The 14,348-nt window shown below is 42.1% G+C and overlaps 1 protein-coding gene across 12 annotated transcripts in view; it reads right to left on the reverse strand.

Annotated features, from left to right (window-relative positions):
- MAGI1 (membrane associated guanylate kinase, WW and PDZ domain containing 1) overlaps positions 1–14,348 on the reverse strand; it is a 713,080-nt gene that overhangs the window by 112,531 nt on the left and 586,201 nt on the right. For 11 of the 12 annotated variants that reach the window (XM_049862786.1, XM_049862781.1, XM_049862784.1 and 8 more), the window contains exons 4-5: positions 10,232–10,438; positions 1,039–1,240 (exon numbers count right to left, since the gene is read on the reverse strand). In XM_049862786.1, the coding sequence (XP_049718743.1) occupies positions 1,039–1,240; positions 10,232–10,438 (409 nt within the window). The remainder of the gene's footprint in view (positions 1–1,038; positions 1,241–10,231; positions 10,439–14,348) is intronic. The other variant, XM_049862789.1, reaches the window with a different exon arrangement.

Raw genomic sequence — 14,348 nt, forward strand, 5'->3', positions numbered from 1 at the left:
TATTCTGCAATGCGCCCCCCCATTTTGTTGTTCACTTAAAAGTACATCTTCAACTTCAATCTACGTCAGTGATAAATTTAACTATACTTTGCTTTTTTTCCCAGCTTAATTGGCCTTGTTCATTTTCTTTTTTAGTGGTGCATAAAATAACTGTTACTCAATGGTGGATAACAGAGCCAAAGTACAGGATTTTGAAAACTGACTATTGTTGGTTAGGAAGATCACACATCTTAGACTTACTGGAATGGATTATATGTATTTTTTCTTTTTCCTTTTCAGTGAAGATTACTTATTAAATGCTCAGCTATAAAGAATTTAAGTTTCATATTTTTGAAAAACTTTTCACATCTCTATAGCCTCTAACTTCAACCCACGTCTCGCACCAGGTACAAAAATTATCTTAAAATGAATCATAGACCTAGGTATAAAACTATAAAACTTGTAAAAGAAAACATAGCATAAAATTTTTATGACCTTGGTTTAGGCAAAATTTCTTAGCTACTATACCAAAATCATAATCAATAAAACAGAAAATTAACAAACTAGACTTCTTCAAAATTAAGCATTTCTGCTCTTCAAAAGACACAGGACAATGAAAAGAAAAGACTTGGAGAAAATGTTTGCAAATCACATATATGATAAAGAATTATATCCAGAGTAGATAAAGAACTCTTAAGTTTCTTCATCATCAGAAAAAGAAAAATGAACACAATTAAAAAAAAAATGAGCAAAGGATTTATTTTCAACGGCTAAATATATTCTGTACATGTTACACCGTAATTTATGCCACAATTTAGCTGTCTAATCCTTTAGCAAAATTATTCATGTTATACTTCTTCACGTTCTTAGATTCAATGATTAGGATGATATGGCTAATTACCTTTTTTTGTGCTAAGCATGTTAAACCATGTGAGAGAATACCCTCAGTGTGTGATCAAACCTTTTGGATTTAATTTGTATCTGTAGCTGCTGGAGGGAGGGATGGAAGGGGAAAGAAGGAAAGGGCAAGATTCAAGTAGAAATAATAGTGTACTTTACTCTATAAAATAGACTTCTCCATTTTCCGTATAGGCCATCTCCCAGTTTTCAGGTAGAGGACCTAAATTATCCTCTGCAGAAAGAGGTAGGTATTGAGGGAACTTCTGAGAAGGGTCCGTGATGGGAGCAGCAACGATGTCACTATTCACAGGCAGTAGTGTTGTCTCTTGGAGCGTGTGCTCGTCTTGGTCACCAGAATCGGCTGTTCAGTCACATGCGGGAGAGGAAGAGAAAGGGGGAAAAAAGTTATTCATTGATCACACTCCAAACTTGGTGAAGTACACTGTTGTTGTTGCTAGGTGCCACAGAGTCGATTTCGACTAATGGCGACCCCCGGTGACAGAGTAACAGTGCCCCATAGGGTTTCGCAGGCTGTAATCTTTATGGGAGCAGATCACCACGTCTTTCCTCCCTCAGAGTCGATGGGTGGGTTTGAACCACCAACCTTTTGGTTAGCAGCTGAGTGCTTGACCACCATGCCACCAGGACTCCCTGGTGAAGTACACCACTGTACCTATAATTCTTAAAAGTCCTCATCCTTTCTTAATTGCCAGCCATTGACTATGACTTCTGTTTCATTTAGATGGATGTTCCTTTGATAGAAAGCCTTAAAATAACTGATCCAATTTATTTTACATAAGAAGAATGAGGAGAGAAACACACTCAAAAATGCATTATTCAATCTAAGATGCATCAGTTGGTCTCAACCCACCTGGAGCAAAGGAAAATGAAGAACACCAAGGTCACCCGACAACTAAGAACCCAAGAGACAGAAAGGGCCACTTGAACCAGAGACCTACATCATCCTGAGACCAGAAGAACTAGTTGGTGCCCGGCCACAACCGATGACTGCCCTGACAGGGAGCACAACAGAGAACTCCTGAGGGAGCAGGAGATCAGTGGGATGCAGACCCCAAATTCTCATAAAAAGACCATACTTAATGGTCTGACTGAGACTAGAGGAATCCCGGCGGCCATGGTCCCCAGACCTTCTGTTGGCACAGGACAGGAACCATCCCTGAAGACAACTCATCAGACATGAAAGGGACTGGTCAGTGGGTGGGAGAGAGATGCTGATGAAGAGTGAGCTAATTATATCAGGTGGACACTTGAGATTGTGTTGGCATCTCTTGTCTGGAGGGGGGATGGGAGGATAGAGAGAGAGGGAAGCTGGCAAAATTGTCACGAAAGGAGAGACTGAAAGGGCTGACTCAATAAGGGGAGAGCAAGCGGGAGTACGGAGAAAGATGTATGTAAACTTATATGTGACAGACTGATCGGATTTGTAAACGTTCACTTGAAGCTTAATAAAAGTTAATAAAAAAAAAGAAAAAAAAATGCATTATTCACACTCTTGGAAATGTCAAAGAAGAAACGATTTCATGACTCAAGCCCTAAAGTCTTTAATTAAGAAGACCATCAAAACACACACCTGAGTGGGACTCTCATTCTGTAGGCTTTGTTTTGTTTTATGACTGAGAAGCCTTCTGGGGGTAAGAAAAAAGTCCATGATGAAAACACAAAGTGGCATTATTTTCCATTTTTGCATATATTATTTAAAATATTTTCAGTAGTAGACACTGACAAAGATCAAAGGCTTACAATTTGTGCTGCAGAGTGTACATAAGTTTAGAATATGGAGACAGCTACCCCAGTGAGTCAGATTCAAGCCTCTTCTGGAAAAGTGAAGAGAATGTTCCTGTGAAAACCAAGACAGTAACCCCAGAACAGTACCGTGTGGGCAAACTGACTTGGCTTGGATTTTAAGAGAGGGCTCTAAGTACCTGAGTCTGTGTGCCTTCTTATTAACTAGAAACATCAAGCGGTGACGTCATCAAAGTATCCACAAATGGCACTGTTGACATTCGGCTGAATTTTTGTAGAGGCCGATGATATTAAATGTCAATCTCCATGGGGCTTTAAAACATAATAATTAGGGGATGTAGTTACTTCCTGTCTCCCTAAGTAATTCTCCTGAAGACATTTCTTATTTACTGAAAGCAAACTGAAGAATAATAAAAGGTCATTTTCAAACCTTTCTCTGATAAGTAGCTCCCAGTGACACACAGAAGACTGAAGGTAATCCAGAAGTTCCTGGAGGGTGTGCTGAGCCGACCAGAAAACCACCTCCACCCAAACCCACTACCTCTGAGGAGGTTCTCCGTGGTCTCTCCTGCCCTGAACTCTTTCCCTCTACTTCTGGTACCACCAACTCAGATGTCCTTCCAGGTCCATGTGGTCCAGAAGCGGACTGACTCAAACCCACTCCTGCCTACTGGATGGGCCCATGTCACACTTGGGAATACTCTATCACTCTTGCCTTTGAGATTCATTCAGGAATGGGCACATGACCGATGCAAATAAATCAATGTCAGTCCTGGAAGTTTTGCTGGAACTATCAAGCAAGAGGAGCCCTGTTGGCGTAGCGGTTAAGAGCTTGGCTCCTAACCAAAAGGTCGGCAGTTCAAATCCACCAGCCATTCCTTGGAAACCCTATGAGGCTGTTCTACTCTGTCCTGTAGGGTCCCTATGAGTCGGAACCGAATTGACAGCACCTAACAACAACGATATGAAGCAAGAGATGACTCCTTAATGCTGGGGTTCCTAAGTCGACAAGTTCTCATGCTATAGGTGCTTGTGGCCATGGTGACACAGCTTGACAAGACCTGTCTGAGAATTAGGCCCACACAAAGGAAAGCAGAGACTAAAGAGGGTGAAAGTTGCCCAATCAGATTGAGCCTCTGGCTTCTTCAGTTGCCTGATCTCCCAAATTTGCTTAATCAATTTGAGTTGGTTTTAGAACTAGTATCCAGGCATCCTGATTAATAAAACAGCTGTAAGTCTGAAGGAAACAAAAGGAAATTAGGCCAACACGAAGGAGAGAAACATTTTGAAATTACTAACCAATAATAAAATAAATCAAAAGTGGGCAATAATTAACAGATTGACCCTAATTCTCTGGGAGCCAACAGGTACTGGTTGTTGGCATATCTTTGGAAGCTACAGCTTTTTACACTGAAGCATATCTAAGAATCGCCAGAAGAGGTTGTTAAATTTTTGCTTCCTACTCCAGAGATGGTTTGCTCCAGAAATTAGATTTGTGGTATAGTTACAAATTATACATTTTTAAAGCAACAGGTGATGGAGATTCAAGTGGTACAAGAACCACACTTTGAGGATGAACACATAAGCAGTTCTCAGAAAAACTCAAAGAAAAAAATAAGGTGGGAAATTATGTTAAAATGTCCTAGTTTCTGTTCGGGTTTACTCTCCTCTGGGCTTGTCTCTGCTATGTGCCAGAATCACTAGAGCCTTTGGCTTTTAAGGAGGGGTGCTGTCTGGCAGCCAAAAGGCCTCTGTGGTACTGCCTCAGAGTAAAAACTCCTAAGTCCACCAACACCAGGCCAGAGACACAAGTGAGGTGTGTGTAGAGGGAGCCCTGAAGGGCGGCACCCAGTCTGAAGGTAGCAGGGTCAGAGCCAGACAATGAGCGTCCTGGAGAAAAGGGGACTCAGGGTTGCCAGATCTCCAATTTTTCAAGAGTGGGTGGGAATCTGTATTTTTATGCAAAAACCTTCCAAGTTTCTGATTTTAATTCCTTTAAAAAAGAATGCAGTGAGGCACAAGCAATAAGCGAAATGTAGGGGTTACAGAAAGCAATGACTCTGGAGCCAGACAGCCTGATTTGGAATCTTGGCTTTACCATTTACTAACTGAGGCAACTTAGGTAGCCTCTGTGCATCTTATTTTCCTCATCTGTAAAGTGGGAGCAGTAACAGCACTGACCTCATAGGACTGTGGGGAAGATTAAATGGGTTACTTTACGCAAAGCACTCCGAACAGTATCTAGCCACAGGAAGCACGATTTAAGTATTAATCCTCATCATTACCATCATCAAAATCAATACTGTTAATATTTGTCTACAGGCCAGATCCAGTTCCCAGGATGCCAATTTGTTTCAAATGAGCAGAAAAAGAATAATTTTTGACATCAGACATCAGATTAAATCATAGTTTTGTCTCTTTCTAACTGTGCGACTTTGGAAGGGACATTACCATTCTGAGCATCAGTTTCCTCATCTGTACAATGGGTACAACGCCATGAAAACTACGTGAGATAGTACACGCAAAGCGTTTAGAAAAGTGCCTGGTAGGTGCTCAATACCAGTATCTGGTCCTGGAATACAACTGCCCAAGGTCAGCAATTGTCTTTATATGATCCCTAAGAGCCAGCAAAGGGCCAGGGCAACAGTAGACATGCAATAGTTTTGTTTTAAAATTTTAGTAAACCATTTTAATAGAAGCTGGGTGTAAAGAAAAAGTGTAGTGGTAATGGTGGGCCACTACAAACGAAATGAGAGACAGCCTCAGTTTAACTTTTAGTGTATACAATTCATGATTTAAAAAAAAAAATCAGTGTACTGAAAGCTTGACTATGTTAAAGGCAGATGAGCTCAGTGGGAAGGTTTCAGAGTAGTTTTAATTTCCTGGAGAAAAAAATCCCTCCAGCAACTGGGCCTCATTTTAAATTATCCAAATACTTGTTTTTATTTTAAGTGCCTTCCATGTTTTCTTTCCAGTCAAGAGAACCTTAGTCAATCCCACTCTATGAAGGGAAACAGAAAGTCTGAAAAGGAAAGGCCGATGTAGACACGGGGCAGCCTCAAGAACTCACAGCCACAGTCCCGGCTTTGGCTCCGACATATGCTCTCAATGTCAGTAACTTTTGCATTTAATTTACTAAACACTTGGGAGCACTGCTGTCCCCTTCTTACTAAAGGCTGCCAGCGAATCCAAGGAAGACAGGTGGTATGGAATCCCAGCAGGCAGACTGGACAGGCGGACGGAAAGCCTGGTTCTGCCATGTCTAATGCTGGACTGCACTGTGCTCTTTTAACCTCCCCGTCCCTCAGTGTGGTCATCTGCAAAATGGAGAAGGTAATATCTACCTTGCTTATCTTTCAAGATTTCCAGAAGATTTAGCAAATACACTGTGAACAGTAGATAAACATGAACAAGTCTATTCGCAGTAAACCAGAAGCTTCCAAGCGTTTACACACACTCTTGGGCATTTTTTTTTTTTCTTAATTTTTATTGTGCTTTAAATGAAAGTTTACAAATCAAGTCAGTCTCTCATACAAAAATTTATATACACCTTGCTATATACTCCTAGGTGCTCTCCCCCCTAATGAAACAGCACACTCCTTCTCTCCACCCTGTATTCTCCATGTCCATTCAGCCAGCTTCTGGCTCCCTCTTCCCTCTCATCTCCCCTCCAGACAGGAGCTGACCACATAGTCTCATGTGTCTACTTGATCCAAGAAGCTCACTCCTCACCAGTATCATTTTCTATCTTATAGTCCAGTCCAATCCCTGTCTGAAGAGTCGGCTTTGGGAATGGTTAGTGTCTTGGCCTAATAGAAGGTCTGGGGACCATGATCTCCTGGGTCCTTCTAGTCTCAGTCAGACCATTAAGTCTGGTCTTTTTACCAGAATTTGAGGTCTGCATCCCACTGCTCTCCTGCTCCCTTTGGGGTTCTCTGCTGTGTTCCCTGTCAGGGCAGTCATCGGTTATAGTCGGGCACCATCTAGTTTCTTGGGAACTTTTGGTGGTGACCTTAAGAACATAAGCTCATGACAAAAAAAAAAAAAATTCCAAAGCTTATTTTAACTTACACATGCTTACAGATTCATGTGTGTCCCTCACCGGTACAGAGCCAGTTAAAATCTTTGAGGTTTCATAGAACTGAAGAACTTGACTTAAAATACAAACAGCATAGCAGATGAACACACAGGTTCTGGAGTCAGACTTTCTGGGTTGAAATTACAGTTTTGAATCACTGGCTTTGTGATATTGGACCACCCTTAGCAAAGTGCCTGCCACATAGTCAGCACGTGAGAAACATCAGCTCTTATAATAATTATCATCTCTTGACATTCCAAAGTAATGCTTTATCACTGTCTACCAACACAAAGATATCTGCAAACCAATGCTCAACAATAGGGGGCTGCTGGAAAAGAAGACTTAAAACCCAATTAAATAACATTTTGGTATCTCTTGGAGGCAGTAATGGGTAAAATGGCTACTTTTCAGGGGTGGGAGTTTGTTATGTATTAACCAAGTTGTCTATAATAAACAAGATGTTTTTACAAAAGCGTTTCGGTAACTGTACTGTGAGTGTTCTTTTTCAAGGGCTCCTCTGAGGTCCAAATTTGGGTGCAATTTGTAGAAGACCGTGTTTTATGTCCAACAGTCAGTCCTATGGTGAGTATCTGGGGTGGCTGCTCATTGCATAGTCTGCCTCAATCATCAGCTGGAGGAAGGACGTATGGGCCACCTCCCCAGGATGTTGCTGGCCATTAGCCCCCTTCTCCCTGGCCTGCAGGCTTTCCCAATGTTACTTAGGCACCTCCTTCAAAGGACCCCATCAAAAGGCAGCTAAGACAGTAGCAACAGCATGTCATTAAAAAAATTCCATTAAATATTTTCAGTGGCTTCATACTATTTCTACATTTGGATGCTCATGCCTTTATCATAAATGGTCCCATTAGGGACCAAGACCTCATTAAGACACTCGGTGCTGAACGTGCCTGGTGGATCTGTACTTAAAGTGATTCAGAGTGCAAAATGCTTTCTTTGACACAGCCAGTTTCACACACATATCAGAGCCCACCTGGGTCAATCATCTGAAAAAGTCAGGATGGGTTAGAGTATGGCAGGTTGTCAGGTGTTACAGCTGCAGTTTTGTAAGTGAAAAAAGTGAGGGGGCGTTTAGTTGGCATACTCCTTACATACTAAGGATGTCCCATCACACGTAGATCTCAAGGACAGTCCTCTCTCAGTGCATCCTATCAGCTTTCTAGGTGGTACGATAGGAGCCTGAAGAAGAACATCAGGTACCTCCTGGCTTTCTGTTTTCTGCAGATACTGTTGATCAGACTGATTTTAGCCAATAGTGGCTGGACCCGTAAGTGTTTCCTTGATGCCAGGATCTAAAGTGGGAACTTCAGGTCTTCTGAGGCATGGCTTGTAGAGACAGAGATTTATAGCAGTTAGAAACAGGAACGGCATCAAGTAACAGTCAACAGCCTCTACTCTGTTCTTGCTTTCCAACAAGAAATCCACTTAATACAGAAGAACAGATAAGGTACATGTGCTTCTTGGGGACCATCCAGTTGGCTTGGCAGAACTCTTCCACCACATGCTGCCCCCAAGGCCTTCTGTTTCTGTGCCCACATCTATGTTCTGGGCCACATTATAATCTGCTATCCTTATTTATTGAAAAGTCTAAACAGTAAAGAATTACCTATTTTTCAAAAGAAATGGTGCACATTTTTTCTTAATCAGCATTCATTTCACCGAGGATGACATGAATGAAATATTCCTAAGTGAATAAAATCAGCTGATTTTTCTAAATAATATGAAAAATAATGGAGAATTTCTTTCAGATATTGCAATTACAGGTCAGCTACTGGCCTAACTAAAAAAAGGAAATTTTTTATGGAATCAAATTCTTAGAGGTGGGAGAGGGAACTCAGAAACAAACCCACCCTGGCCAGTCACTTTACAGATGAGTGAGGTTAGGTATCAAGACAGCTACCAACAACCAGCCAGAAGAACAAATCAGATCTTCTCCTCGCTTACCTTGTGCTTTTTGCAGAAGGTTTGGGGTTACTTCTATGCCAATAAAGTTATCAAAAGAAATTTTTATTGTCATCTTCAAGAATTTTGGGTTTCTGGGTTAACAAAAGAAAGAAAACCTCTAACAGGTCCATAAAAGCCATGGGTGGCATCCAAACAATACAAGCCTTTTCCTAGTTATTTTATTTGACTTCATAGCACAGCGGGAAGGAGCCCTGATGGCACAGTGGTTAAAGGACTCGGCTGCTAACTGAAAGGTTGGCAGTTTGAACCCACCAGCCTCTCCGCAGAAGAAAGACGTGGCATCTGCTTCTGTAAAGATTACAGCCTTGGGAACCCTCCATAGGGTCCTACTCTGTCCTACAGTACAGTTCTACTTTGCCCTATACGGTCTCTGTGAGTTGGAATCGACAGCAATGAGCTTAGCACAGGGGGAAAATACTGAGTCCACTAATCTCCCACTTACTGGGGCCCAGGCTAATGAAGTCCAGATTGAAGTGTGCTGATGTGAGAGAAGGCCAGGAGAACAGAGTAGATCTCATATGCTGAGAATGGCCATAGCTGTAACTTGGTAACATGGGAGGACATGTTTAACCATAGGAATAACAGAAGAAGCAAGATGTTTTTCTAACTCACCACATTACAGACTAGGGTTGTTCATATCTTATGCAGTTGTTACATTTTGAGTGACTACATAAGGTCAGGTGCTCATACAGCGAAAAGCATTCTTGAACAGCAGACCTTCATGGCCCTAACCAGGGAACATACCCTATAGCCCCTGTGAATGGTGCCCCTGGAGGTGTACGACACATGGTTTGTGTGGCATTACCCAGAGGCCTCATCCTTGAGGATCCCTTCATAAAGTGAATATGTTTGGGTAGATAGATAGCACACTCAGTAACATATACTATATATAATACAGAATACCTCTTAAGAGACAGTAACACAGTATTTGTTACTTTCCCATTTCTTCCCACTTTAGGACACACAGTGAAGTGTACCTAAGTTAACTGAACACATGACATATTTCCACTGCATCTCCAATTACAAGGCATGAGATAAAAAGATGCTGCTAACTACCCACATGGTATCAACTGACATTAAGTTGTTAAATTATAATGATTCTCTTTGTAAGAAATCAGTCATAATCACGGAGCTGTTTCAAGGCCAAAAAAAAAAAAAATGAACAAAATGTATCTACATATCTATACCCGTATCTACCTACCTACCTATAAAATCCCATTTTGGAGAGAAATAAATGATGCTGATTATTTTTGACGCCCTTCTGCAAACACACTACCCCTCCCACCCTCTTTAAGATATTTGGATGAAGTTAAAACACGGTTGCGAAGAAGCAAGAAAAATCAGCCAGGGAAAGGACCACCTTGACCCCAAGCATTGTGTGGTCAGAGTACTAGTTTTGGTGAACTGACAGAATTCTCTTGAGAACAGCAGCCATCTCATCCTACCTCTTTATCAAGGCTCACCTCCCCCGCCCCCCCCACACCTGCTGTCCCCAGGTCTGCTGAGAGGACGTGGTCTGCCCTTTACCTGTAAAGCTACTGTTCATTTCAGGAGCGTCATCCTCCTCCTCGTTCTCCACAGGGACTACGCCAGCATTGTGCATGTCATTGTAAGACTTGGTTCGTTTCGGGGCTGACTGCTTGGAGCCAGACTGAAGGCTTTGCGAGGCATCCGTCCTGGTCACTTTCCCACTGACTGGCTGGCTAGGAGGTCTGGGTGTCCCATAATAGTTTCCTAGGTGATGGGGAGACACATTCGCATGTTTCAAAAAAAAAAAAAAAGTGCTTTTTTTTTTTCAAGACTTCAAAACCAGATCTCTTAGCACATTAAAAAAAAAAAAACTAGAAAACCAGAACAAACTGTATTCCATTTCTGGAATGCATTAGAAAACATGTCTTTCTTACCCAGCTAGACAGTGAATTCAGAGGCAGAGGGAAAGCTGTATTGTTTTGCTGCAAGGCCTACTACCAGGGCCAAAAAACAAAGGGTCAGTGCTAAATAGCAACATTTCATCCTCATTACATTTGAATTTCAGTCGGTCACATTTTTACATATACGTACTGGCATAATGCTGAATCTGATTCAGAGAGAGCCCACAGAAAATAAATTCATGACTGCCAGCACCTTTACAGGACTAAAACATTGAGGTCACCTTCCCTCAATAAGGGGTCTTCAAGAGGGAGCCAGGGCAGTACTAAAGAAGGAGGACAGAGAACACCACGTGGCACCACTTCAACTGGATGGCAGGCTTGGCTCCCAGGGTGAGCAGGGGTGACCACAAACCTTTGTCAAGTTTTTTTTTTTTTTTAAGATCTATGTTACCTTTATTTATTTATTTATTTCAATAATTTTTATTGTACTTTAAGTGAAAGTTTACAAATCAAGTCAGTCTCTCACACAAAAAACCATACACTTGCTATGCACTCCCAATTCCTCTCCCCCTAATTGCACTCCCAATTCCTCTCCCCCTAATGAGACAGCCTGCTCTCTCCCTCCACGATCTCTTTTCATGTCCATTTCGTCAGCTTCTAACTCCCTCCACCCTCTCATCTCCCCTCCAGGCAGGAGATGCCAACATAGTCTCAAGTGTCCAGCAGATCCAAGAAGCTCACTCCTCACCAGCATCCCTCTCCAACCCACTGTCCAGTCCAATCCATGTCTGAAGAGCTGGCTTTGGGAATGGTTCCTGTCCTGGGCCAACAGAAGGTCTGGGGGCCATGGCCACCGGGGTCCTTCTAGTCTCAGTCAGACCATTAAGTCTGGTCTTTTTACAAGAATTTGGGGTCTGCATCCCCCTGCTCTCCTGCTCCCTCAGGGGTTCTCTGTTGTGTTTCCTGTCAGGGCAGTCATTGGTTGTAGCAGGGCACCATCTAGTTCTTCTGGTCTCAGGATAATGTAGCCTCTGGTTTATGTGGCCCTTTCTGTCTCTTGGGCTTGTAATTACCTGTGTCCTTGGTGTTCTTCATTCTCCTTTGATCCAGGTGGGTTGAGACCAATTCATGCATCTTAGATGGCTGCTTGTGAGCGTTTAAGACCCCAGATGCCACTCTTCAAAGTGGGATGCAGAATGTTTTCTTAATAGATTTTTTTATGCCAGTTGACTTAGATGTCCCCTGAAACCATGGTCCCCAGACCCCTGCCCCTGCTATGCTGGCCTTCGGAGCATTCAGTTTATTCAGGAAACTTCTTTGCTTTTAGTTTAGTCCAATTGTGTTGACCTCCCTTGTATTGTGTGCTGTCTTTCCCTTCACCTAAAGTAGTTCTCATCTACTATCTAATTAGTGAATACCCTCTCCCACCATCCCTCCCCTCCCCGCCTCGTAACCACAAAAGAATGTTTTCTTCTCCGTTTAAACTATTTCTCAAGTTCTTATAATAGTGGTCTTATATAATATTTATCCTTTTGCAACTGACTAATTTCACTCAGCATAATGCCTTCCAGGTTCCTCCATGTTATGAAATGTTTCACTGATTCCTCACTGTTCTTTATCGATGCGTAGTATTCCATTGTGTGAATATACCATAACTTATTTATCCATTCATCCGTTGAGGGGCACCTTGGTTGCTTCCACCTTTTTGCTGTTGTAAACAGTGCTGCAGTAAACATGGGTGTGCATATATCTGTTCGTGTAAAGGCTCTTAGTTCTCTACGCTATGTTCCAAGGAGTGGGATCATTTGTCAAGTTTTGACGGAAAACTCTGTGTCAGTGGTGGCACCCCTTATGGCTCACTATTTTAGGACTGCCTGCTTTTCACTTGCAGCCACTTTTTCTCCAAGTTTGGTTCCGGTCTCACTACAGCGTGCAAGGTGAGTGTGGATGGTACATGGATGGATATTTGCATTTTAATTTTTTGTTTTAGTAGATATGATGTGTATATTTTTAATGTGCACTAGAAAAATCCATTTAGTAAATTATGGTAACAATAAATTTCCTTTTAAAAATTAAATTACAAAGTAATGCTTTAAAAAATTGACATTTTAAAAAGGAAGCTTTATATCAATAAGAAATCAATCAACTGAATAAATAATAGCGAAAGTAGCGATCAGAGTTTTCTTCTGAAAACTTTAGTAAAAAGGGAGCTATTTTAAAGAAAACATTAAATAATGACATTATATTCAGATCTGAACAAAATCATGAAAATAGTTCATGAATGATCACAGCTCGAAAACAGCTCATAACCAACAATATTCAGTGACTACATAGAAACAAATGAACAAATGCCAACCTTATGACGTAATTGATCCATTCACAATTTGGTCTGTTAGAGTAAGGCCAGGAGCAAAAGAAATGAGCCTAAGCCTGTCAACAAATCTTAAGCAGGTTTGTAAATCTACGCTAAATAAAGCAGAACTTGCAAAGAATAATAAATTCTGTATACGCTATTTCTTCTCAAGGGATCCCACCACACTGTCTAATCTCTGTACACAATTACATAAAATACTCATTTCATTATACAAGCAGAGGAGCAAAGAGAGACAATAATATATTATAAATTCACAGTACTGTATTATCATAAAGTTTAAATAATGCAACTTTTTTGAAAGCCAAAAAAAATCAAACCCATTGCCGTCAACTCGATTCTGACTCACAGTGACCCTACAGCACGGAGTAGAACTGCCCCATAGGGTTTCCAAGGAGTGGCTGGTGGATTTGAACTGCTGACCTTTCGGTTAGTCGCTGAGAGCCTTAACAACTGCACCACCAGGGCTCCTTTAAAGCCTTTAGCCCTCACTAAAGTCTGGCACTACAGTGAGGCTTAGGAAATGTTACTTAATGTTGATGTGGTATGTTTCTAATCTTTAGAATGAGGCTGATGCCACCTTGTTGGGAACAGTAGTGAGATATGTGTCTGAAGTACCTACTACATAGCTGGTAGCTTCTGTTGGTTGGCCCCCAACTCATAGCAACCTCATGTGTTACAGACAGAACTGCCCCACAGGGTTTTTTGGCTGTAATCTTTATGGAAGCAGATCGCCATGAGCCGCTGGGGTGGGTTCAAACTGCCAACCTCACGCACTCCTGTTTGCCAGTCAACCCACCGCCTCCACCCAGCCTGTTTCACCTTCTTAGGCAACCCGCATGGCCCTCACGCATTTGAACTCATGGCTCCTAGCTGTCTGAATGGAGTCCCTGGGTGGTGCAAACAGTTAAAGTCCTTGGCTGGTAAACAAAAGGTAGGAGGTCTAAGTCCACCCAGAGGTGCCTTGGAAGAAAGGCCTGGTGATCTACTTCCAAAAAACCAGCCATTGAAAACCCTAGAGAGCACGGTTCTACTCTGACACCCATGGGGTTGCCATGAGTCAGAGTCAATTCGATGGCAACTAGTTACCTCTGCAGAGTGCTGCGCCCACCTGATCGACAGTTTCGACTACAGTCACAAACAAGCGAAGTCTAGCCACGGCGGAAACACAGCCTTTAGAGAGAGTATGCACTGTGCACTCCAGACTCGACGTGAAGGGTCTCTGTATCACTCAATGGTATTAAATAAAAATCATTTGAAGAATTATAAATGACTGAAAATTAATTTGGGTTATCACTTGGAGGACGGCAGTTTCTATGAGACACAAGCCTGCCTGCTCCACAGGCTCCACGTTCCCTGAGGTGGCTGGGCTCTCTCCCAAGTGGTAATGTGTGTGTCTCTG

The sequence above is a fragment of the Elephas maximus genome, chromosome 20 (genome assembly GCF_024166365.1).
Source record: "Elephas maximus indicus isolate mEleMax1 chromosome 20, mEleMax1 primary haplotype, whole genome shotgun sequence".
NCBI classification, from domain to species: domain Eukaryota; kingdom Metazoa; phylum Chordata; class Mammalia; order Proboscidea; family Elephantidae; genus Elephas; species Elephas maximus.